The sequence below is a fragment of the Periophthalmus magnuspinnatus genome, chromosome 10 (assembly GCF_009829125.3).
Source record: "Periophthalmus magnuspinnatus isolate fPerMag1 chromosome 10, fPerMag1.2.pri, whole genome shotgun sequence".
Taxonomy (NCBI): domain Eukaryota; kingdom Metazoa; phylum Chordata; class Actinopteri; order Gobiiformes; family Gobiidae; genus Periophthalmus; species Periophthalmus magnuspinnatus.
Genome location: NC_047135.1, coordinates 739180 through 763443, shown reverse-complemented (window position 1 = coordinate 763443; position 24264 = coordinate 739180). Strand labels below are relative to the sequence as shown.

The window sequence follows — 24264 nt, the reverse complement described above, 5'->3', positions numbered from 1 at the left end:
ATCACTACTTCCTGTTAGCATCACTACTTCCTGTTAGCATCATTACTTCCTGTTAGCGTCACTACTTCCTGTTAGCATCATTACTTCCTGTCCAGTTTTATCCCTGTGAGTTTTTTGCCGAGTGACGCTAAAATGAATAAATATTTAAAGATGAGGCAGTGGACAGGGAGCTGCAGGTGGGTCAGGGGTCAGAGGTCAGGGGGTAGGGTCAGACAGTGGACAGGGAGCTGCAGGTGGGTCAGGGGTCAGAGGTCAGGGGGTTAGGGTCAGACAGTGGACAGGGAGCTGCAGGTGGGTCAGGGGTCAGAGGTCAGGGGGTTAGGGTCAGACAGTGGACAGGGAGCTGCAGGTGGGTCAGGGGTCAGAGGTCAGGGGTAGGGTCAGACAGTGGACAGGGAGCTGCAGGTGGACGTCACTGTCACATGTTAAACACAACGGAAATAAAATGAATCCTTGACCAGAGACACTTCTGTGTTTAGAGACATGTTTGTGTCTCAATGCTAACGCTAATGCTAATTTTGAGGCATAATAAATATTAAACACCACAAACTGAAGTATTCTACATATAAAAATAATTGCGTAGTGTTTATTTTAATTAATTTGAATTTTACTAGGTTGTTTATTTTATGTTTTACGATTTTAATAAAAGTGGCTGTTAACTTGGAGACACAATGAGCGGCGACTGTGCTCTGAGGATATAAAGAAAGTCCACGGGTTTGAAAACGACAAAAATAAGTGGCTTTAATAATAATAATATTACATTATTATTATTATTATTATTAGTAGTAGTAGTAGTAGTATTTTTATTATTTTATTTCTTACTTTATTGTCCCACAAACAGACATGTGTCTTGACCACATATCACAGTGTATTTATGAGCTTCAGTTTCCATTTTGAGAACTTAATCCTGCTCAAATCCCAGATATAATATCTTGTTTTAATTTGTTCATTGCTATAGCAACAGTTTTAATTCCACATCATTCTTAAGCCTCACAAATTAAACCACGTGTGTCAAACTTAAGGCTCAATGTGGCTCTAGATCATTTTATGGCCCTTGACGAGTAAATTAAAAGGTATGATGGTCTTAAAATGTCATTCTGTCAGGAGAGACACAGATACAGACATATTTTTACATCCAGGCACATGCATATTTAATATTTGTAACTTGAATAAGTATTAAATATAGAAACAGTTAATTAAAAGTTATTCAAAAAAGTAGTTAGATTTATTTTACATCTGGCCCTTTGACACATTTTGCTGATGTGGCTCTTGGTGAAAATGTGTTTGACGTCCCCGAATGAAACAAGAAAACACAGAACGGGTCATTTTACAAACATAAAAACGACTAATAACAGACGCAGTGTCACGCTTTGTCTGGTCATCAGCTCTGACCCAAACTGAACAAATAGTAAAGTTATGTCACTGACACTGTATTTTTCCTCAGGGTCACCTCTTCGCCATGGAGGTCAGCAGCGGAGAGGAGTATTACATCGCCTCAGACAACACGGGCACGCCACTCGCCGTCTTCAGCAGCAACGGTCAGATGATCAAACAGGTAAAAATACACAACGGTCAGATGATCGATAGACTCCAGTGAAAACATCCCCTTGAGTCTGACACACAATAATCATAAAGACAATGATTCAATGAGAGGAACCCCCCTCCCACCGTCTCAGGCCACAGCGTCCACTCAGACGCCAACCTTTATCTGACCAGAGCCCTGACCTTTAGACGAGGAAAACGTTTAGTAACGAAAGGTAAATAAAAGCTTTAATACGGGATCATGGTCTGGAGGTGTTAAGGGCAAAAAGGCAAGAAGGTGTAGTTTGAAGGTGTCGTTTGAAGGTGTAGTTTGACGGTGTCGTTTGAAGGTGTAGTTTGTGGTAGTTTAAGATGAACACATGATTTTTTTCTCACTCAGTGACGTGACGTTTGTGAACGAGTCGTCTCTTTTGCGCATGAACAATTGTAACTGGATCTAATTTTTTAAAAGAGCCGAATCTTTATCTTTATTGATTTGTATTTATTTTTGCATCGACTGACACTGAACCAACTGAACCAGCGGCAAGAATCAGCTCAGAAACAGAAGAAGTGACACGAGGGAGAGATTTGTCCATAAAAAACACACTTTGCATCATAATGACAGTTAGGTTTTTAAATTATTACTGTAGTGAAACGTTTAAACCGTAATACTGCAGTACTCTCCTGTAGTAAAGTAAAACTGTGATGTCCGTGTTTGTGCAGGTGCAGTACACGGCCTACGGGGAGGTCTACCTGGATTCTAACCCCGAGTTTCAGCTGGTGGTGGGCTTCCACGGCGGCCTGTACGACCCTTTGACCAAACTGGTTCACTTCACTCAGAGGGACTACGACGTTCTGGCCGGACGCTGGACGTCTCCAGACTACAGCATCTGGCCCAAGATCGGAAAAGACCCGTCGCCCTTTAACCTTTACATGTTTAAGAACAACAACCCCCTGAGCGACATGCTGGACGTCAAGAACTACGTCACAGGTAAGAAAAGAACACTGAAAAACAAAGGTGGGAGCGAGTAAAAGTAGTGAGGTATCTGTACTTTACTTGTATACTTTTCACTTTTACTTGAGTACACTTGAGAGCAGTATCTGTACTTTCTACTCCACTACATTTTTGAACCGATCTGAAAAGTAAAAGTATTTTTTCTGAGGGTTTATTTTTAACACGTTCAGAATTTTTCCAAACAAAAATATACAAATAAAAACAGAAAAAAAGCATCAATTCAGGTCAAATCTTTATAAAAATCACCACATTTGAAGCTTTATAAGACTCAAAATCTGTGAGAAATACTTGTACTTTTTTTTCTTTAAGTACATTTTTAAACTGGTGCTTTAATACTTTTACTTAAGACGATTTTTCATGTGATACTTTTACTTTTACTTGAGTTTTTTGTTGCTCCAGTATCTGTACTTCTCCCACCTCTGCTTAAAACATTACAAAGCGTTTAGTTTAATTCACTTTTAATTTACTCCAGACTGAACTCAATTTGAACTTTGTAAACTTTGAAACTCCATTTGAAAACACAAATGACTTTAAATTACTACAAAATAAAAGCACAGTCGGCTGCACTGACTCTTCAGACTTTTATTTTGAGTTTGAGTTTCTTGAGCAGCTGCGTTCTGTTCTGTCTCATATAAATATCTTTTGCCGTGTTTAACCCTTTCCTCTCCCGTCTGTCTAGATGTGAAGAGTTGGCTCGTCATGTTTGGTTTCCAGCTCAGTAACATAATCCCCGGGTTCCCTCGTCACACGCTCTACTTCGTCGAGCCGCCGTTTGAGCTGTTGGCGACGCAGCACTGTGAGAACGGACAGGTACGACAGCTGAGACCGCGATGCTCAGGACGCCACCGCACAAACACTTCAGTCCAGTGTGACTTTATGACGTGGTTTTGTGACTAAACTCATCATAACATGGGGCGAGAGCGGCTCAGTCGGTAGAGTGTTTGTCCACTGATCCGAAGGTTAGCGGTTCAAGTCCTGCTCTTGACATAAACTTGAGACTTAACAAGTGCAGGTCACTTTTTTCTGTACTTACATTTTATGGGAAAGTTAAGTGACATTGAAAGAATCACTGCACATGAAGCAACGTGCAAACATCCAAGTACAAAAAATATATTTTAATTTTAGGTCTGTAAGGACACACACTTGATTTGCTTTTCCCAAATCAACTTTGTGCTTTGCCAAAACTAAAATCCGACCGACGGAGTTATGATGTAGAGTATCTCGTGTCTCCATAGCAACACAAATGCACTAAACTAAACCCAGATGTCATTCCTTAAACATCCCTCATGTGTCTTTATGTTAAACTGACCCTGTTTGTGTTTCTCCTGCAGCTCATCACTGGCGTGCAGCAGGCGGCCGAGCGTCACAATCAGGCGTTCATGGCTCTGGAGGGTCGTCTGCTGAACAAAGAGCGACATCGGAGAAAAGACAAACCCGGACACTGGTTTGGCACCAGCACGCCCATCATCGGGAGGGGGGTGATGCTCGCCCTGAAGGAGGACAGGGTGGTAGCCGCCGTCTCCGCCCTGGCGTCCGAGGACAGCAGGAAAATCGCTCTGGTTCTGAACGGCGCTCAGTATCTGGACGGGACGCACTACACCCAGGACGGGAAAGACTGTCATTATTTCGTGAAGGTGGGCTCTGCGGACAGCGACCTGCTGGCTCTGGGCTTGACCAACGGCCGAAAGAGTCTGGAGAGCGGCGTGAACGTGACGGTCAGCGGGCGCTCGAGGAGGGGGGTGACGGTGGAGTTCGCCGTTCCCGCTCTGGTGCTGAGCGTGCGCTACGGGCTGGCGGCCGACGTGGTGGACGAGGAGAAGGTGAGACTTTTGGAGGTGGCCCGACAGAGGGCGCTAGCCGGCGCCTGGGCCCGAGAGCAGCAGAGAGCGAGGGACGGTAAAGGGGGCAGTCGTCTGTGGACGGAGGGCGAGAGGCAGCAGCTGCTCACCGCGGGGAAAGTTCAGGGTTACGAGGGGTACTACGTACTCCCCGTGGAACAGTACCCCGAACTGGCCGACAGCAGCAACAACGTCCAGTTCCTCCGACAGAACGAGATGGGCCGCAGGTAACAGCCCTCCTGAATGTGCCCCCCTCCTGTGTCCAGCCTCCTCAGCCCTGCTCCTCTCCAAACAACCACTGGGGTTTCCTAAGGAACGCTGCAGGGACTTTTCCAGAGTGACTTCTGAGTAAAAAAACATATTCTTGTTCATTTTACTGCCACAGGCAAAAAATTTAAACTTGAGTCGAGATCTTTTTTTTTTTTTTTCTTCTTCTTCTTTTGAACAACTGAAAAGCACTGAAGAACTTTGAGAACTGTTGCTTAACGAGACGATTCCCCTTTTTACAAAAGATATTTTCGCCCATATTTTTGGGTCCCGCTGATGGCAGTGAGATTGCACTGCGCCCGCCTCTGCGACCACGGCTCGTCTCTCATAGACTCTGAAGGGACCAAAATGGAGACCGAGCCCCTCCAGAGCGCCGCCCCTTTTAGCCTCACGTCGCCATAACGACAAAAACAAAAAGTCCCACGTCCCTGTCTCAGGCCTCTCATTACCCAACACGACCAGTCCCGCCCGGCGAGCCAGAACAGAACGGCATCTTTCAACACGGTTTGACGGACTTTGGAGAACTTTTTAAAAAAACAAAAGTGAAAAAAGATGACTATATTTGTGGACAGTGGTATCTCTCTCACTTCGTTTCTTTTGGGATGGGGGCGGAGCAGGAGTCATATTAATACTTATGTGTCTGATACACTGATTTCAGGATGTTGCGTAACTGTAGATGCCGTAGTTTTGTACGTTTCAGTCGCGGTAGAATCGTGAGACTTTTCACACAAGGCACTTCTGTACAGAGCGATCACCTCAGCTCACGGTGAACCAGAAAACATGACAAAGTTAGTATTTATTTGATAATTTCATTTATTTATTTATTCTTAGTACTATATGACAATCATGAATGAGTCACCAGTTATAGTCAGATTACTGTTTATTTTCTTTTGTAAGATATGTACCATTTTGTTTTGTATTATTATTATTCAGTTTTTTGCTGCCAGGGCAAATACTAGTCACGCTCAAAAAGAATAATTTATGTAACAAAGTGTTTTAAAAAGCGGTTTATACTTTAAATAAAGTCTTTAAAACTGTGAAATGCGTTTTTTCGAGCTATATTTGGATGTACAGTGTATAGGTCCTTTATGCAGCACAGTAGAATATTGTTGAGAATATTGACTTTTATATTTCTAAGAGGAGGTGGCTTTATGTGCAAAATCTTTAGCTGGTCTTACTACTCCTAGACTTTTGTGGCACTACTCTCCATATCTTCACAATATCGAGCCCCAGTTTGATGTTTTTTTGATTGTTTTTTGTTTTTTTGGAAGCAGCAAAGAGATTTTCGTGTCCTAGAATCCGACAGCAGTAGCAGTAATGGCTCCTTCTCACTGTGAAGAGACTCTGAGTGCTGGATGTCATAATAATAATAATAATAATAATAATAATAATAATAATAATAATAATAATAAAATGTACCAAATCAGTATTATCAAAAGGGTGATCGCGAAGCATTCACTGAAACTAGAGACTCTTCTGACCTTATCAATAAAACATGATTGTTTACTCGGGCTGCGTGTCGTTTCTGTTTCTGTTTGTTTGATCACGTCCACAACAGGTTTTTATTTGATCAGAACAAGATAAACATTTATGAGCAGGTTGTTTTTGTTAAAGCTGAACTTAAAGCAAATTCTGCAAAATGGACTTTTCACAGCGTTTAACCGTGTTGCACTTATCTCTCCTCTCAAACAGTACTTTAATACTTTTACTTAAGTAGATTTATTCATTTTTTACTTTTACTTGAGTAGATGTCTGTGTCCCTCAGTCGTCCAGGTCTGACCCACAGGAAAAGCCAAAGTTTAATCTGTCAACTGGACAAAACATCGTAGAACAACCAATTTAACTTTGCCTTTTACTTGAGTATTTTTTTTGCCCTGGTACTTTTACTTAAGGAACAAAATTAAACAAAAACTTCTTCCTCTGATGGTGTTTGTTACATCCAAACTTTTAAATGGGCTTCACTGAAATGAACTTGCTCCAGTCGCACAGATGCTCGTCCAACATAAAGAAAACTCTTAAAATTTAAACTATCACATAAACGCCACAGCCACAGCCACAGCCACAGCCACAGCCACAGCCACAGCCACAGCCACAGCCACAGCCACAGCCACAGCCACAGCCACAGCCACAGCCACAGCCACAGCCACAGCCACAGCCACAGCCACAGCCACAGCCACAGCCACAGCCACAGCCACAGCCACAGCCACAGCCACAGCCACAGCCACAGCCACAGCCACAGCCACGGAGGGTTAGCTCAGTTGGTAATTTGTCCGTCTTTCACATGGAGGACCTGGGTTCAAATCCTCCCCTTGGACCTGCTGAACTACAGACAGAGTCCAAACTTACAGCTGAACAACTACTGTCACAATTTGAGACTGATGAGGTACAACACAAATGCTACGGCGAGGGGGAGCCAGGACGCAAGGTCAGAGGGGAGTAACATCAACTCCCCAACTGGAGACTGGGTAAGTATCTGAGAGAAGCACTGACCTGAAAGATATTATATTATATATATATATAATAGTAGGTTAAGTGACACAGTGACCTCTGAAGTCTCACAGTGACCTGACTGTCCTGTCTCAGCCTGTTACCCATTACTTAACAGGAGTAGAACACATTTCTACAAAGTGTTTGTTACACTTTGTTCTTGGGGAAAGGGTTAAACCCTTTCCCCTCGTGGTTCATGATCCAACACAAAAACATGGGAGTTCAAGATTTTAATGCAAGATTTTTACTTAAATTATTACATTACATTACATTACATTTGGTTTCTTCAGTTTTCACATTAGCTTAGTATTAGTAACTTGGTATTAAATATTTCCCATCAAATAAAAACAGCATAAACATTTTAAGATCATCTTGAAATAAAAGATCAACAGTCAACATAAGTCACAGTTACATCAGTGACATCTTTAAAAATGCATTGGATTTGTGGTTGTGATTTCACCTGAAGACAAACATGGCAAACTGAGCCGCTGTGCAAAAGAATCAGGAGCCGCGGTGCAAAAGAGCCGGAGCCGGAGTCAGCGGCTCTTTACCAACCGACGAGTCACGTGATTCAGAACGAGGCGGGTTTGGATTCAGTCAAAGGGAGTGGCCTGAACGTGGAGCGAGGGGGCGGGGATACTTTGCAGCCGACGCCTTCAACATTCTCTGGAGGGGTGAAGCTAACAGGAGGCACTGCTCTGACTGAAGCTCGTCTCAGGCTGCGGGAGTCGTTAAAAACTATTTTGTATATTTCAGACATTCTAAAAACATATCAGGCTGTGTTTACTAAAGTGTGCGTTGTGTCGGCATGGTAACTGCTGAGCATTCCTCCACAGACATACATGCAGAACCCCCCCAGTGCGACGTCGCTGCAGAGTATCGTAAAGAGCACGGACCGAGGGGCAGAAGTCATATCTTCATAAAGTGCCACAGAGCCTGAGTCTATCGTGAGTTTGCATTGATGTGTCAAAGATACGACGGAACAGTGAGTCTGCGCGGCGGCCATTTTAGGGACCTCAAACTGGAAATGCTACACGTTTCTGAAATGAAAGGACCGTTTAACGAAGAGATTTGTGCTAAAAGTGGTACGTTCATAAAAAACAAACATCTTTATATCGGTTACGTGACAGGAACATAAAGGTTAGTTTCTTTTTTTGGTGCTACAGGTTTTAAAAAATCCACAGTTTGTAGATTTTCATGTTACGGCTGCAGTGTAAATGTGAGGAAAGGACTTAACTTCACACAAGACGTGGGACAGAAATCGCACTGGGTCAGAACAGACGTGAACGTGTCTGACAAATGGGATTATTTTAAACTAAATATGTAAAATCACAATGAAAATGACAAACATTTCCCTAAAATGGCTCCACCACAGACAGAACAGAGACAACAGAGTCCACTGTGTCCACTGTGTCCACCGTGTCCACTGTGTCCACTGTGTCCACACCTCCACAAAACGCATCAGAACTGGGACTAGACCAGGACTAGACCAGGACTAAACCAGGTCTACATAAAGTCTTGTAGAGGAAGTGTGAACACAGTGATTCTGAGAAGTGTCGTCCATCGCTGCAGAGTTTGTTTGTTTGTTTGTTTTTTATTTGTTTATTATTTAATGAAGGGACAATGCATATTAAGAACAGAAGCATGAGGAACGAATCCCACACCTGGAAATATGCAGGATTATAGCCAGGGCTCATTTTCATCCTTTGACGCAGACACAGAAAAAGCCTCTGGACCTGGACGTTCAAAGTCACAGCCATCGGTCAAACTAAACCAGGACCACGAGGACGACACCTCCCAGAAGGATCTGTCTGTTATTTATAGAAGAAGAGAAGGAGGAGGAGAGGAGGAGAGCGAAGGAAGAGGAAGAGAGAGGGGGAAACGGAGAGCAGAGGAGAGAGCAAGAGGAGGAGAAGGAGAGAGGAAGAGAGAGGAGGAGGGAGAGACGGGAAAGAGGGTTGATGAGGGAAGGAGAGAAGGAGAGGAGGAGAGAGGGAGAGAGAAGGAGGAGAGAGGGAAAAAGGGAGAGAGAAGAAGAGAGGAGGAGAGAGGAAGAGAGGGGGAGAGGGAGCAGAGCCGTTTAAAGCAGACCTATTGTTCAAAACATGTTATAATTGTTTCCGACTCATTGAGTCTCTCTGAAGTTTTATTTGGACTGATTCATGTTTGAGTTTAATCTTTAATCGACTATTTTCAAGACGCCATTTTGTCAATATGCCCGTTTAACCTCCACCTGTGACACGCCCACTGTGACACGCCCACTGTGACACGCCCACTGTGACACGCCCACTGTGACACGCCCCCTGTGACGTCCGCACTTCCTTCTCCAGTTTTATTTTCTCGTTGATACTCGTAGGATTCTGCAGCGTCGCGTCGTCATTTTGGTTTAAAAAAATGCTCTGCTCTAGTGTGACGTGCATCTGTCCATAGGGGGCGCTACAGCTACACGCCTCTTTACTGTGACGACGTTTACGGCGACGTCAGCTCCTATTGGACGCCACAGTTTTCTAACGTAGAATTCAGCGGACAGAGATTAGAACTATAGAGACACAAGCACATTAGGTCTGATTTAAGGCAAATGAGAGGAGGAGGAGAGGAGGAGAGGAGGAGAGGAGGGGAGGAGGAGGAGGAGGGGGAGGAAGAGGAGAGGAGAGGAGGAGGAGGAGAGGAGGAGGAGAGGGAGTCATAGGCACAGATACAGGGGCTTATGGGTAATGTAGTTCAGAGTTATGTCAGCATGTCCCAGAGGCAGCAGCAGCACAGCGCCGCCCAGCACGCCGTCAGACACGTGTCATCGTCCCTCCTGCGATCCTCCACCACGTACACTGTGAACGACAGAACGACAGAGGGTCAAATTAAACACGGGAGACTGGAACAAAGTGCACCTCGGGTCGACAGATGAAGGGAAAGAGAAAGAGGCCAATTTGAAAATGTAATTATAGATTCCTTCTCTGAGAATGATATGAAAGTGTGGAGGATTGGCTGGATTACACACTCCAGTCTGGAGCGGGGTTCAAGGGGAGCCGTCGCTGTGATCTCGCTCTAATTATGCTCATCGTGGGAGCTATCGCCATGGTAACGTCATCGCATCGCCAGGCAGGATCAGACCCACGGCCGGCGCGCGGAGGTTTCATTAAAGAGACGATAGATGGAGTTAAAGTCCTGGCCCATAATGAACGTTATAATGAACATTCTGCACAGACACCGATCCACACGGAAACTAGAGGCACAAATAAACTGAAAAGATATTTACACTAAAATAAGAATTAATCCCACAAAGAGCCATTAGTTTGAGGAGGAAAAACATCACACGTCGACAAACATCCAGAACACAGGAGCAGTGCACTTCTGGACAAAGATGAGCAGCAATTAAAAAAAACATTACATCTACACTACATTAAATTACACGACCAGTTAAAGTTTGGACACAGCCTGTGGTAAAGAAACAAACTAAACTCTAAATGTTTTTCAACAAAAAGAGAGGAGACTTTTGAGGATTTTAATATAAAATATGAATAAATATATTAGTCATTTACCTTTTTCTCTTTGCCACATAACTCCATATTTCTTACTTCATAAACCTGATGTGTTCTCTCTGTTTATAAAATGTAAAAAGTAGTAAAAATAAAGAAACAAACACTGAAGCAGAGGCTGAGTCCAAATTTTTAACTGGTTGAGTTAAAATTCATTTTATTCCATTTTTAATTAATTTAATAATATTTGAATTTTATTTCATTTCAATTTATTTTAATTCTGTTTTTATTTTATTCAATTTGATTTTATACAATTTTATTTTATATTTTAATTCTATGTTATTCTATTTTAATTTTTGTTTTATTTTATTCCATTTCTATTTAATTTAATATTTTATTTTATTTCATTTTATTTTAGTTCTCCTATTCAGTTTTAATTTGTTTTATTTTATTATATTTGATTTTATGCTATTTTATTTTATTCCATTTTATTTATTTACTTTTTTTTTTTTTACATTTGTAAACAGTGGCTCAGTGGTTGAGTGTTGGTCCCAACCTGAAGGTCAGAGGATCGAGTCCCGCTCAGACCAAGTTCTGCCATTGTGTCCTTAGGCAAGACACTTCAGCCACATTGCCTAGTATGAAAGTGGTGTGTGTGTGAATGATAGGTGGTGGTCGGAGGGGCCGATGGCGCAGATTGGCAGCCTCGCTTCTGTCAGTCTGCCCCAGGGCAGCTGTGGCTACAGTAGTATCTGACCACCACCAAGTGTGGAAATGAATAATGAGTCTAGTGTAGAGGTTTTGAGAGGCTTTGACAAGACTGTAAAGAGCATTACAAGTGTAAGACATTATTATTATTCACTTATTCATAATATTTTCATATGTTAAACAGTTTTATGTTTGAATGTGCCTTGACCTTTGACCCCTTGTGGCAGATAAAGTCTCTCTTATCTCACACATTAAAAGGACAAACAGTGTTTCTTTTCTCTGCCCAGTGTAAAATCGTTGTGATTTCACACAGTCACACAGAACAGTCCGTTTACTGTTTACTGTTTTCCACTAAACCTTTATTAAAATGAAACAGTCCAGAAACATCAGCTTTTCTCTAAAGTCAAACATCTAAAAGGCCAAATCATTGTTTCTCTGCTCGATCATTAATCGGAGCCTTAAACAAACATCTGCCCTTCATTGTTGTGTTTAATTATTAATAATAATCAGAGGCTCTGGATCTTTGCTCCGTTTACTCAAACTGCACTGAGCTGGTTAATGTTTGGCTGATCTTTGGGTAATGGGTGAGTCAGTGATGGAGGTCGGGCTTTTGAGCGGGAAAAATGCACGAAATCCAAAATAAAATGTGATTAAGTCCAAGAGAAGTGACAGTGACAGTGATGGTAAAAGTAAAAGTGATAGTGATGGTGACAGTTTGTGTAAATATTAAACTGTGTCACTTTGTTCTTTCTTGAGTTTGTTGGGTCAGAATCTGAGGGACTTTTTTCTGTCTTTTATCTAAATAAATGACAGTATTTTCCCTCTTTACTGCAGGTCGGGGTCAGACTGGTCAAACGTACAGACACTGGGGACAAAAACAGACAAATCACTGTTTTTGGATGAATCTGCTGGGACAGAGGACACAGGGTCAGGACGGAGACTGTCCCGGGTCAAGAGGGACGTGTGGTCACTCTGGACAGATCAGACTGTCTTTTTTTGTCCTCTTTTTTTTTTATTGCATTTTAACATTTTACATCACCCTACCCCCCTCACCGAGATGGACACTGGGTAAAAAAGTATATAAACATAAACACATACATCCCAGTACAATATACACAAATACACAAATATACACACATTTATATATGCAAATAAAACATCAAAAAGTAAAATTATTATTATTATTATTATAGCTGTAGTTAAGTATGTTAATCATAATAAGTGATAATATTAATGGAAAACAATATTACGGGCAGTTGACCAGAAAACAAAACAAAACAACAAAAATAACAGTAGTAAAATAAAATAAAAAGAATAAATAAAAATCTATGTGGATCTTTCTAATGTCTCTGTTGATCTCATCCGCCCTCTCTCCAAATGTCACTGATATTTGACATAACGTCTCAGATCTGCTCTTTCTGCTCTTTACTTCATTATAAACGTCTGTTATTGTCGTTTGTTATACTTAATTGTTATCAGTTTATATTGTTTATCTCTGTTTTATATTTTATTACAGCTGTAACTGTTTTGTTCTTCAGTTATTACTTTATTATTCTCTGATTTCTGCTCTGGAGTTTGATTTATCACATGTGAAAGGTCAGAGGTCAACGAGACGCCCCATAAATGTTTATATAAATCCATCTGATGTTTTAATGCAAACGTTTGATTCTATAAATGAGAAATATCTTGTAGAAGTTGTTTAAATATTCCAAATGCAGGAGGTTTGTCTGTGAATACATTTTTTTATAAATATAATATAATACCCAGTTGTTTTTGTGATTCTGGTTCATTTCTTTATCATATTCTACTCCAAACATTCTTATTATACATTTATTAAGAGACATTTTGATGATTTTAACAGTAAAGTCAAGTATTAAACTCCAGAACTCTCTCGATTTATTACATTCCCAAAACGTGTGAAAGTTTGACCTTATGTGACGTTTCCATCTGTTTCATTTCATTGATCCTGGAGCAGATCGTCTGTTCTCAGAGGTCAGAGGTTAAACGCTGTGCTTTTCATAAACATAAAGATTTGATTCGATTCATTTAATTTATTTGGGAGAAAAGAGAAAATTACAAACCTGAAATGTGTCAGTCACAACAGAAACGACTTCAGACTTTCCCATAAAAGTTTGATTTTGTGTATTTATAATGTTCTGTTTTTCTAATTCTAACAGTAAAATACAAAAAAAAGATGATGACAGAAAGCTCCGACTGTAAAATAAAATAAGTAAGGCCTAAGTAATAAAAAAGTCTTAAAAATTTCCTTCTGTGCCATTAATATAAACTGTCCAAAAGCTGCACTATGGAACTTTTCTGGTGGAGCGTACGCCACGTGCTCGTCTCCATGGATACGTCACTGCTCTGGTTAAAATGTTCGACCGAGTTATCGAGCTGGCACGTTTTAATCACTGGTTTTATAATTACTCATCTTTAATTTGAATATTTTAATGCCACACTGTGGAACATCTCAGGCAAACCTATAACCATAACTCATCACCATGGAGATAAGCAGCTCGCAGAAACGTGGGGGAATGTAAACGAGGAAAGGAAACGCTAAAGGAGAAATGAGTCAAAATAAAGATCTGATGTTTGTTTCTCTGTCGAGTCAGAAAAGACGAGATTTTACAAAATGGAACGAGAGAAAATCAAAGTTTAAACAAGAAAAATCTATGTTTCTGGTTTAATAAAACGTGGGTGTTTTTATTAAGAATGTGTGAACGTGTCCCCAGACTGGACACACAGGGACTGGACACACAGGGACTGGACACACACAGGGACTGGACACACAGGGACTGGACACACACAGGGACTGGACACACACTGAGACAGGACACACAGGGACTGGACACACAGGGACTGGACACACAGGGACTGGACACACACAGAGACAGGACACACACTGGGACAGGACACACACTGGGACAGGACACACACTAGGACAGGACACACAGGGACTGGACACACACTGGGACAGGACACACACTAGGACAGGACACACACTAGGACAGGACACACAGGGACTGGACACACACAGGGACTGGACACACAGGGACTGGACACACAGGGACTGGACACACACAGGGACTGGACACACAGGGACTGGACACACAGGGACTGGACACACAGGGACTGGACACACACAGGGACTGGACACACACTGGACCACACTACAGTCCACCACAGTCCTCCCGGTCGATCAGTCAAACTTTATTAGTCGAGCTCTTTGATGAGGTCATATTTTCCTGTTTTTAATCTTTGACCTTTCACACATCAAACTTTTTCCACTGCTCAAAGTTCAGTGTTTATGTCTCTGGTGAACAGAGTCATGACCGACTCAGAGAGATTAGACGTCGTCCTGGTTTTTCCCTTTTGTCTGGAAATGTTTTTCATGTTTTTCCGTCATAAACAGACACAGATCTGTCACGTCTTATTTTCAGTTACGACCAAATGTTAGTTTAATGTGGTGTAGATTTAAAAGATGTGTTTTAGTAAATCTAAAATTATACCTTATTTTAATTTGTCCAGTTAGAGCTAGAATTCAAACTAAAACAATTTTAACCAAGATATTCAGTCGTTTCTAATCATCACAGATCAGCTCCAGTCTCTTTACTCAAGGTCCATCCCTGATCAGTGTCTCACTATTTTTGTGTCAAATGGCAATAATAAAATAATAATAATAATTTCCTCAAAACATATTGTAATCTTAGAGACTTATCCTGCGTTTGTGTCCAGTAGATTAGACGACTGTAACGTCCTGATCACTGGACTCTCCAAACGAGCCACAGAACAGAACATCCAGAACATCCAGAACATCCAGAACATCCAGAACATCCAGAACATCCAGAACATCCAGAACATCCAGAACACTGCTGCTCGGGTCAGGACTAGAACCAGGAAGAACGAGCACATGTGTCCTGTGGCTCAGAGAATAGACTTTAAAGCAGCTCTGGACTAAACCGGGTCTAACCAGGACTAAACCAGGACTAAACCGGGACTAAACCAGGTCTAAACCAGGTCTAAACATGGACCTGTTTATCTGCTGTGACTGAAAAGGTTTTATTCTGCCTCTTCTCTTTTAATATTTATTTTATGATGATTATTTATATTTTGATTTGTTGTGGTTTTAATGTCTTTCTTATTCTGTAAAACTCTGGATTCCTGTGTGGACCAGTCGTGTTGTATAAATAATAATAATAATAATAATAATATAAATAAACTTTGTCTTTGTCCAAACCACATTGTTCCAGTTTCATACACAGACGTCGTGTCCATCAGGTCTTCACTGCTCTACATTTTGTTTATATTTGTTCTCACCTGTGTTTTTTGGGGCCTCTCCGTACATCGGGGCCGGGGGGGGTCCTCCCTGCCAGTACTGCGGCTGACCCGGGTACGGCTGATCCGTGGTCGGGTACGGGCCCCCGGGGTGGGCCGGGTACCCCTGCGGGGGGGGACCCTGCGGCGGGAACCCCTGAGGCGGGTATCCCTGAGGCGGGTACCCCTGCGGCGGGTATCCCTGTGGAGGAGGCGGGCCCTGGGGGGGGTAACCCGGGGCGGTGGGGCCTGTGTACGGAGGGGGCTGCTCAAAATTCATCCTCGAGGTGAAAGACGACCTGAGGCACAAAAAAGAAGAGGATTTTATTATAAAGTGGAGGAAACATGATGAGTGTGTGTGTGTGTGTGTGTGTGTGTGTGTGTGTGTGCAGTGTGTGTGGGTGTGTGTGTGCAGTGTGTGTGCAGCGTGTGTGTGTGTGTGCGGCGTGTGTGTGTGTGTGCGGCGTGCGTGTGGGTGTGTGTGTGTGTGTGTGTGTGCAGCGTGTGTGTGTGCGGCGTGTGTGTGTGCAGCGCGTGTGTGTGTGTGTGTGTGCAGCGTGTGTTTTCATCAGCGTCACTTTGTGAAGAAAAAGGCGTTTGTCATTTCCGATGTTCGTGGTTTAATAAACGTCCAAGTCACAAACAAGAGAAAGTAATAAACCCCCGAGTGTGAGTCCAGACTGAGAACAGGAGATTATTGTGAAAAGAAAAACACTGAAACATGTGGATCACCCCCATTTATTTAAAAAACACAATCAGGTTTGAGATACGAGTGTGGCCTGAGGAGGAGGAGCTCGGACCTCCCTCTGACCTCCCTCTGACCTCCCTCTAACCCCCCTCTGACCCCCCCTCTGACCTCCCTCTGACCTCCCTCTGACCTCCCTCTGACCTCCCTCTGACCTCCCTCTGACCTCCCTCTGACCTCCCTGTGTCGTCCAGTTTTAGACCCAGTTTAGACCTGGGACAGTCCTGACCTGATGTGGCTTCACTAAAGTGAGTTCTACAGTGAATAGAACTGTGTTTAACTCAAACGAGTGCTGCCGCCCTGGAGGCAGGAGTGTGTCACTGCACACAAAGACCGACAAGCACAAACACACAGACACAAACACACAGACACAGACACACAGACACAAACACACAGACACAGACACACAGACACAGACACACAGACACAGACACACAGACACAGACACACAGACACAGACACACAGACACAAACACACAGACACAAACACACACACACACAGACTTTAACATCACGATCAGCCCATGTCCCCAAAAAACAAATTCCCCGTTAGACCATCAGAAATGGGCCAACCGCACCAGAGAAATGTCCACACAAATACAGTCGATCTCGATAATAAAACTCTTTACACAACAGAGATTTTAACATTACTTGTTTGAACTTTAGGCCTGTCACCATAAACAAACTGAAGTACGACTTATCGCTGAAGAAAATATAAAATAACAAAAAACTATAATATTGAAACTAACAAATTATCCCCAAAAAAGGAGAGGAGGTGTCAGGGCCCTTACGGCTCATGGCTCGTGGCTCGTGGCTCGTGGCTCGTGGCTCGTGGCTCGTGGCTCGTGGCTCTGTGCTGGAGCAGAGCCTCATTGTTCATAGAAAACCCCCTGGAGTCACATTAGAGTCTCACAACAACACGGCGTTTCAGACCCGCCTCGAGGGAGCGGCCACGTCACAGAACAGACACAGGTGTGTTCTGTGGTCGCCACGGCAACAGCCTCCACAGCACAGTCTCCACAGAACAGGCCCGTGAGACGCTGAGAAACACGCTCGTATGTCTGTGGCTCAATAGTCGTGTGTTTTGTTGTAGGATCTTAAGGTCTGAGCTGTAGAAGGTTGAATAAATGACACAGATTCATTAAACTTTAGATTATAAATATTAAGAAGAACTAAAATGTACAAAAAGTCGCTCGGAGAATCAGTTTCAGTATCGTTTAATGTGCGATTGGAAAAATGTTGTATTTATTATTTTATTTATTTGCAAAAAAAAGTGAGTTTTCCCTGTGGATGTTTGCACTGGAACAAAACCCCGAATTCAAGTTTATGATTTAATATGAACTTTGACCCTTTGACAGTTTGAGTGACAGACGTCAGAATCAATACAAGAGATTTGTCTTTTGTGTCATTTCCTTTACAAATAAATATTAAAACGTAAAGAACAAAGAATAACAGCCTCCAGCGAGCGTCACGTGACCATCAGAGCGTCACATGACCATCAGAGAGAGTCACGTGACCATCAGAGAGAGTCACATGACCATCAGAGCGTCACAAGTTCAAATGAGCCAGAAAAAAAATCTACAGTAAAGTTGCAGTTTTTGTTGTGAAATGAATCGCACTGATCCAGTTTTTTCTGCTCCGATATCAATACTTTGACTTTAAAAACCTGCTGATACTCGATATGAACCGATACCAGTGTGAGGCTGGAGAACGGCTCTTTCTTTAAACACTTTCTCCACACAGATCCAGTCGTGTTATGTCATCGTTTCTTCTTCTCATGAGACTGAAGTTTGTCTGAAGAAAAGTTCAAACATCATGAATCCTCAAGTAAATACGTCCTCACGAAGATCCAACAGGACGTCAACTGAACCGATACCGGGGGATGAAATACTAGTATCAGTATCGGTTTATCCCCAGAAATGAATCCTAGAGTTTTGTTCTTGTTGTTTGTCGTCTTCACTGTGGCTCAGAATGTGGAGACGACGTGAGGAAAAACTCAGAGCAGACGATTTAAAATGAGTTTTTCACATTTTAAGACGATAAAAAACTGGTACAAAACTTGAGATTATAAAATAAACGGTTCAGCATTTTACTGTTTTAATTTGACGTCAGAATAAAACAAAATCAAAAGAGCCAGAACGACAGCCAGAGTCACACTATGAGCCACAGAAAGAGCCAGAACAGCCAGAGCCACACTATGAGCCACAGAAAGAGCCAGAACAGCCAGAGCCACACTAAGAGCCACAACCAGAATGAGAGCCACAGCCAAGGCCACAGTAAGAGCCAGAACCTCAGCCAGAGAAAGAGCCAGAGCCACAACAAGAGCCAGAACGAGAGCCAGAGCCACAACAAGAGCCAGAACGAGAGCCAGAGCCACAACAAGAGCCAAAGCCAGAGCCACAGCAAAGAGCAGGTGAAGAGCCGACAGGTGTTTAGTTTAAATGAGCTGCAGTGAATCAGGATAAACACAAACGTCTGATTCTAATGTTTCTCATCAGATTCATGTTTAAATAAACCACATTTAAATGATCAGAAAATGTCAGTTTCACCTACCCCCTGTCTCCACCCACAGCTGTGTTTTTATTTATCTGTGAGTCTGGGTCAAAAACAGCAGCATTTAAAAACTTAAAGGTGCAGTGTTTGTTTCACTCTGCTGCAGTTTTACAGTGAACTAAACGTCACAAAGATCCATCTGTTTCTTCTGTCGTAGTAAAGTTTGTAAATTTAGACTTTACTTTATTGTTTGTTTTAAATGTTTATATTTTATTAGTTGAGTCAAAAATCGTCCTGTTGTTTTTAAAGACATAATATTATAATAGTTTGTCCGTGTCTCCGTTTTCTCTTTAAATGATGCAGTTTAATGGACTGTTCTATTTTCTTGTTATTTCCTGTATTTATTTATTTATTTATTAAACTGTTCCGGGTCCACTGCGACGTGTCCGGGTCCACTGCGACGCGTCCGGGTCCACTGCGACGCGTCCGGGTCCACTGCGACGCGTCCGGGTCCACTGCGACGCGTCCAGTTCCGTCTCTTTGGTCATTTTTCCTCTGGACGTTGGACATTTCTGTTTCTCGACTCTTTTTATCTTCGATGGTAAACTGTTATTAAACCTCAGAGCTCATTGTTCTGGCGTGTTGTGTCACAGCCGCTGTTTGGAGATAACCACAGATTATTCATTTATTTGAATAATAATGACGCCGCGCCGAAGTCTCTCAAAGCTCCGCACTGTGGCATTAATCAGTGACTCACGTGACCAGGAAACAGTTTGAACACATCGTCTACTTCAGTGTTTTATTTATTTTTACACTTTATAAATCTCGTGTTTTCTGTGAGTTTATAAAGTAACATTTACAGAGGAAGAGAAAAAGTGAATTATTGTGATTTTAATGAATTAAACGCTCACACAGACCACAGACTCGCTCCAGTGCAGATGTGAAAGTCGCGTCACGTGACCACGGCGTCCACTTCAGGATGTGACAGATGGGGCCGTTATTTTGGGGAAGTGTTTTTCTCGTGGGACTTTTTCTTTCTGCACAACTGGGAAATACAGTATTTGGTTAATTATCTGAACCACAGAACGTCTCATTTTGACACAAACACGACTTTCATTCTGTTATTTATTTACAATTTTGAACATTTACACTTTTTTGGGGATAATACTGTTTCAATATTATCGTTCATGCCTGTATTTATCGCACTTCTAAACTATAACGACTCTTTCCAGCTCAATTTTAAACTTTGTCTTTGTTCAGAATCGTGAAAAACCAGGACCGTTGCCGTGGTGATTAACAACTTAAAACAGAACAGCCTCGTGTCGCTCCGTGGCATCAATTTTTTAGCAGATCTTCATCGTCATCCCGCAGAGGCTCGTGTTCAGGAGGAGGACGCGTCTCTGTCTCCATAGCAACCACCGTCCGACGGGAAAACAACAACGACAAAAATCCCCTGTTTCTCGTACTGTTCTCTCCTTCAGCCATGAGGGGGCGCTGTGCTGTAACTATGGGTAAAACGTGTTGAAAATAATAATTCGTGGGACATTTTATATAATCGTGATAATCGGCAACAAAGAAAATCGTCGTTATGTCACCAGAACGTGCAGAAAAAAGCGACATATCCACAGGGGAGTGGACAGGGGGGACAAACGGGGCTGTGGTCCGGGGCCCCAGGGTCTTAGGGGACCCAGAATATTAATTTTTATTACGGGGAGGCCATGTGAGACCTGTGACTTTTAATTATTCACATCCATAAAAACTGTAAACATCGTGATATAATTGTTAATCGTGATTATTCTGATCTTGATAATCGTCTCGTATCGTCTTAAGTTCAACCGTAACACCTTTAAACCTCACTGCCCCGTCTCCGGTTCACCCGAGACGCTTTCAGACGCCGTTTTTCGCCCCCGTCACGCCGCCGTGTGACCCAGAGACAAAGAGCTTGAGTGGTGAGTAACCCGATCGAGGGGAGGACACCGGGAGCATCACCTTGAGCTAAGCGTCGCTCTGAGGTTTCATTTCACTGAAGTCACAGAGCTGTGCCGGGAACAGCCATTTGCATGTGAGGAGCGTGTTGATGTTGTCGCACCGGCAGCTCGACTCTGTTTTCACATCAGAGCGAGATCGAATCAGGAAAAACGACAAACACACGAGGGTTTGGTGGGACGTCCCAGAAAAACATCACAAATCTCACAGAGTCCAGGGGTTTTACATCAAGAAACACAGCGATTATACTCCACACGACTCACATTACGACGCTACGACTCGACTTAAGTGTTATCTAACAAATATGTAGTGTGTGACATCACTCAGCACTGATAAAACTCACACTTAAATAACAAAGTGTCATAAAGATAAAGAGGAACTTCATTTTTCCACATCATCACTGTAGATTACTTAAGAAATACTGTTGTTTTTCCTCCAAAATTAAACTGAACCGTTTTATAAATGACACGTGTTTTTAAACTGAAGTCGTGTTTCATTTTTATTTTGTAGTTTATGTGTCACTTAAGTTATTTTTACAGGTCCAGAAATCAGATTATAATCAGATTTTGGTGCAAATGTGAATAAAACCACACACTTCCATCACTTCTGACTCAAAGATTAGCATGAAATCTAAATATAACGTCCAAAAATGAGTCAAATTATCTGGAAAATTATAATAAAATACAAAATCTACACGGGTCCTGAGACAGTGACACGTAAAATGCAGGCGGCTGTTTCTTATTGACTCAAAGGGACCTGTATTAGTGCTAATGTTACTGTTATTTTTCCATTAGATTTTCCATTAAACAAATTTGATCTGAACGAAAGTAAACTGTGTAAAGTGTCATAAAGATAACGGCAGACTTAAGATAACGCCCATTTTTCCACAATAATCACTTTAAAATGAATAAATACTGTTAATACTGTTGTTCTTCCTCCAAACTTAAACTGAACAAACACAGATCTGTTTTATAACTGAACAGAAACAGTGAAACGTCGTGTGTTTAAAGGTGTTGCATAAACAGAAGCGTTCACGCCTTAAATCTATAAAACATTACAAAAGTTTAACGCCGTGATGCAAACGGCGTCCTGCGTGCGACGGGAAAAATCACACGTTTAAAAAGACAAAACAAAAACTAGAAGGACTCATGTGATATTTACACAGCAGGGGGCGCTCTGGGGTTAAGGGATTAAGACGCAGGTCAAAAGGAAGGAAGTTTTCTTTTTTTTTTTGGAAAATGAAACTTCTGAAAACTGCCGTGTTACAGCTGTTTCCTGACAAAAATCACGTTCTTTATGATGATTTTAAACAGCACAAGAGACAGATTAAGACTTTTATGTTGAAAGTTTAAACTTGTAAATGTAGAGTGTCCAGCAGGGGGCAGGAGAGCTCACAGCAGGTGCAAACGTCTCAGATTAAAAGAGTTAAACAGAACAAATCGTCGTAGGAGTGAAGACATTTGGCTGCTCGTCCAGGCCGCGCAGCCAAACGTCTTCACTCCTACGATGTTCTATCCACATTTCACTTTTATTTTTACTATTTTACTACAAAAACAAGTCACAGGACACGACCGAAATGACAAGAATCTGATCGTTAGACAAAGAAAATACAGAGCGACAGTGTTTGTGTAACAGAGAAGTCTCACTCTGCAGTTTGGCTCATTAAGTCTGTACTGATGTTCATGTTCATGTGGAGCACTGTATCAGAGTCTACGGTCACAAACACACTCAAAATCTGATTAATATGAGATTTCTGGAGTTGTAAGACGATTAAAATTAACTGAAAATGCAAAAGTGTCTCATTTTGTTGAGATAATTTAAGATTTTGTGGTTTATGTGTCATTTAACTCGTTTTACAGGTTCAGAAATCAGATTATAATTAGATTTTGGTGCAAGTGTGAAAAAAAACACACACTTTCATCTGACTGACTGAAACATGAGCATGAAATCTAAATCTGACGTCTAAAAAATAATAAATACAATCTAAATATATGAGTATGTGTTAATAATGTGAGTTTCTCTTTTGGATTTTCCATTTAATGAATTTAGTTTGAACCAAAGTAACTCTGAAATAAACAAGTTTGACCCTGGACAGAGTAAACGACAGAATGTAAAGAAAATACTGAAAAAACTGAAAAAACAGGTTTAACCATGTGAAAAAACAGAACCACAGAGAAAAACAAGAGAGTACCCAACATGAGGGACAGGAGAGGACCCAACATGAGGGACAGGAGAGGACCCAATATGAGTCACAGTAGAGCCACAGGAGAGAACCCAACATGGGACAAGAGAGCCACAGGAGAGCAAGAGAGGACCCAACATGAGCCACAGAAGAGGACCCATCATGAGGCACAAGAGAGTAACCACGTGAGGGACAGGAGAGCCACAGGAGAGTCACAGGAGAGCAAGAGAGGACCCAACATGAGCCACAGAAGAGGACCCATCATGAGGCACAAGAGAGTAACCACGTGAGGGACAGGAGAGCCGCAGGAGAGCAAGAGAGGACCCAACATGAGGGACAAGAGAGTACCCATCATGAGGCACAAGAGAGTAACCACGTGAGGGACAGGAGAGACACAGGAGAGCAAGAGAGGACCCAACATGAGGGACAGGAGAGGACCCAACATGAGTTCAGTCTGAAGCTTCTCGCAGATGAATATTTCTTCTCTCTCTGGTTCACATTTTCTCGTCTAAATAAATGTTTGGTCTCGTGTTTTGTCTCGTGTTTTGTTTCGTGACGCGCGGCTTCAGATGGAGCAGCACCTGCTCTAGGCCACAGCAGACTCCTCAGGTTTTAGTGCATAAACAGCATGAAAAATCCGCTAACACAGTTTTAGCGCACTTACCTTCAGTCTGATCCGCAACCCGACGCTTTGCTGATGCCAGAAACAGCCGCAGAAATAAAAAGAGCTGCGTCGTTTTTGGCGAGTCACTCGATTTCAGCGCAATGTGCGACTCGACACTCAGTGAAACTCAGCAGCCCACAGCGGCAGGGGGCGGGGCCAGGAGCACACAGCGCCTCTGATTGGCTGTGAGAGCTGTCAGTCCTCACCACAGCCAATGGAGCGAGAGTTTGGGGAGAAATGGGAAAATCTTTGGCTTCAGGATCAGCTGACATGAAAATGAGATAACATAGAGCAACATCACCGGGTGAACAATGACACGCCTCTTACGTATGGAAACACCGCCTTAAAACGGACAATAGAGGGGTAATAAGTGACCACGAGGCACTAAAGAGGTCATATGGGAGTCATTAAGCAAGAGGCATTAAGGAACCAGCAGAAGGACGCAGAGAAAGCTTTTAAATTATATTCTAATTGCATTAAAGTCAATTGCCAAACCGCTTATAAGGCGAAACTGCTTTGAATATAATTTGCCTTTGAGCTCTGACGCAGCACATCTGCCTGCACTGAACCT

The 24264-nt window shown here is 42.4% G+C and overlaps 2 protein-coding genes across 3 annotated transcripts in view; one reads left to right on the top strand and one right to left on the bottom strand.

The window, feature by feature from the left end:
* Window positions 1-5109, top strand: part of tenm2a (teneurin transmembrane protein 2a) — a 369550-nt gene extending 364441 nt beyond the window's left edge. The window contains exons 33-36 of the mRNA XM_055224657.1: window positions 1445-1555; window positions 2245-2512; window positions 3216-3346; window positions 3868-5109. Of these exons, the coding sequence (XP_055080632.1) occupies window positions 1445-1555; window positions 2245-2512; window positions 3216-3346; window positions 3868-4605 (1248 nt within the window). The 3' untranslated portion in view covers window positions 4606-5109. The remainder of the gene's footprint in view (window positions 1-1444; window positions 1556-2244; window positions 2513-3215; window positions 3347-3867) is intronic.
* Window positions 5110-7343: 2234 nt separating this feature from the next.
* Window positions 7344-23822, bottom strand: zgc:165573 (cysteine-rich and transmembrane domain-containing protein 1). Of its 2 annotated transcripts, XM_055224656.1 has the most exons (4): window positions 23694-23822; window positions 19779-19906; window positions 15627-15922; window positions 7350-9953 (listed from the first exon to the last, which is right to left on the bottom strand). In XM_055224656.1, exons 3-4 carry the CDS (start codon window positions 15901-15903, stop codon window positions 9856-9858), a joined length of 375 nt encoding a protein of 124 aa, XP_055080631.1. In that variant the 5' UTR covers window positions 15904-15922; window positions 19779-19906; window positions 23694-23822; the 3' UTR covers window positions 7350-9855. The 2 variants fall into 2 exon arrangements, with proteins under 2 accessions (XP_033830174.1, XP_055080631.1); XM_033974283.2 differs by lacking the exon at window positions 19779-19906 and having other exon boundaries at window positions 7344-9953.
* Between the last annotated feature and the right edge of the window lie 442 nt (window positions 23823-24264).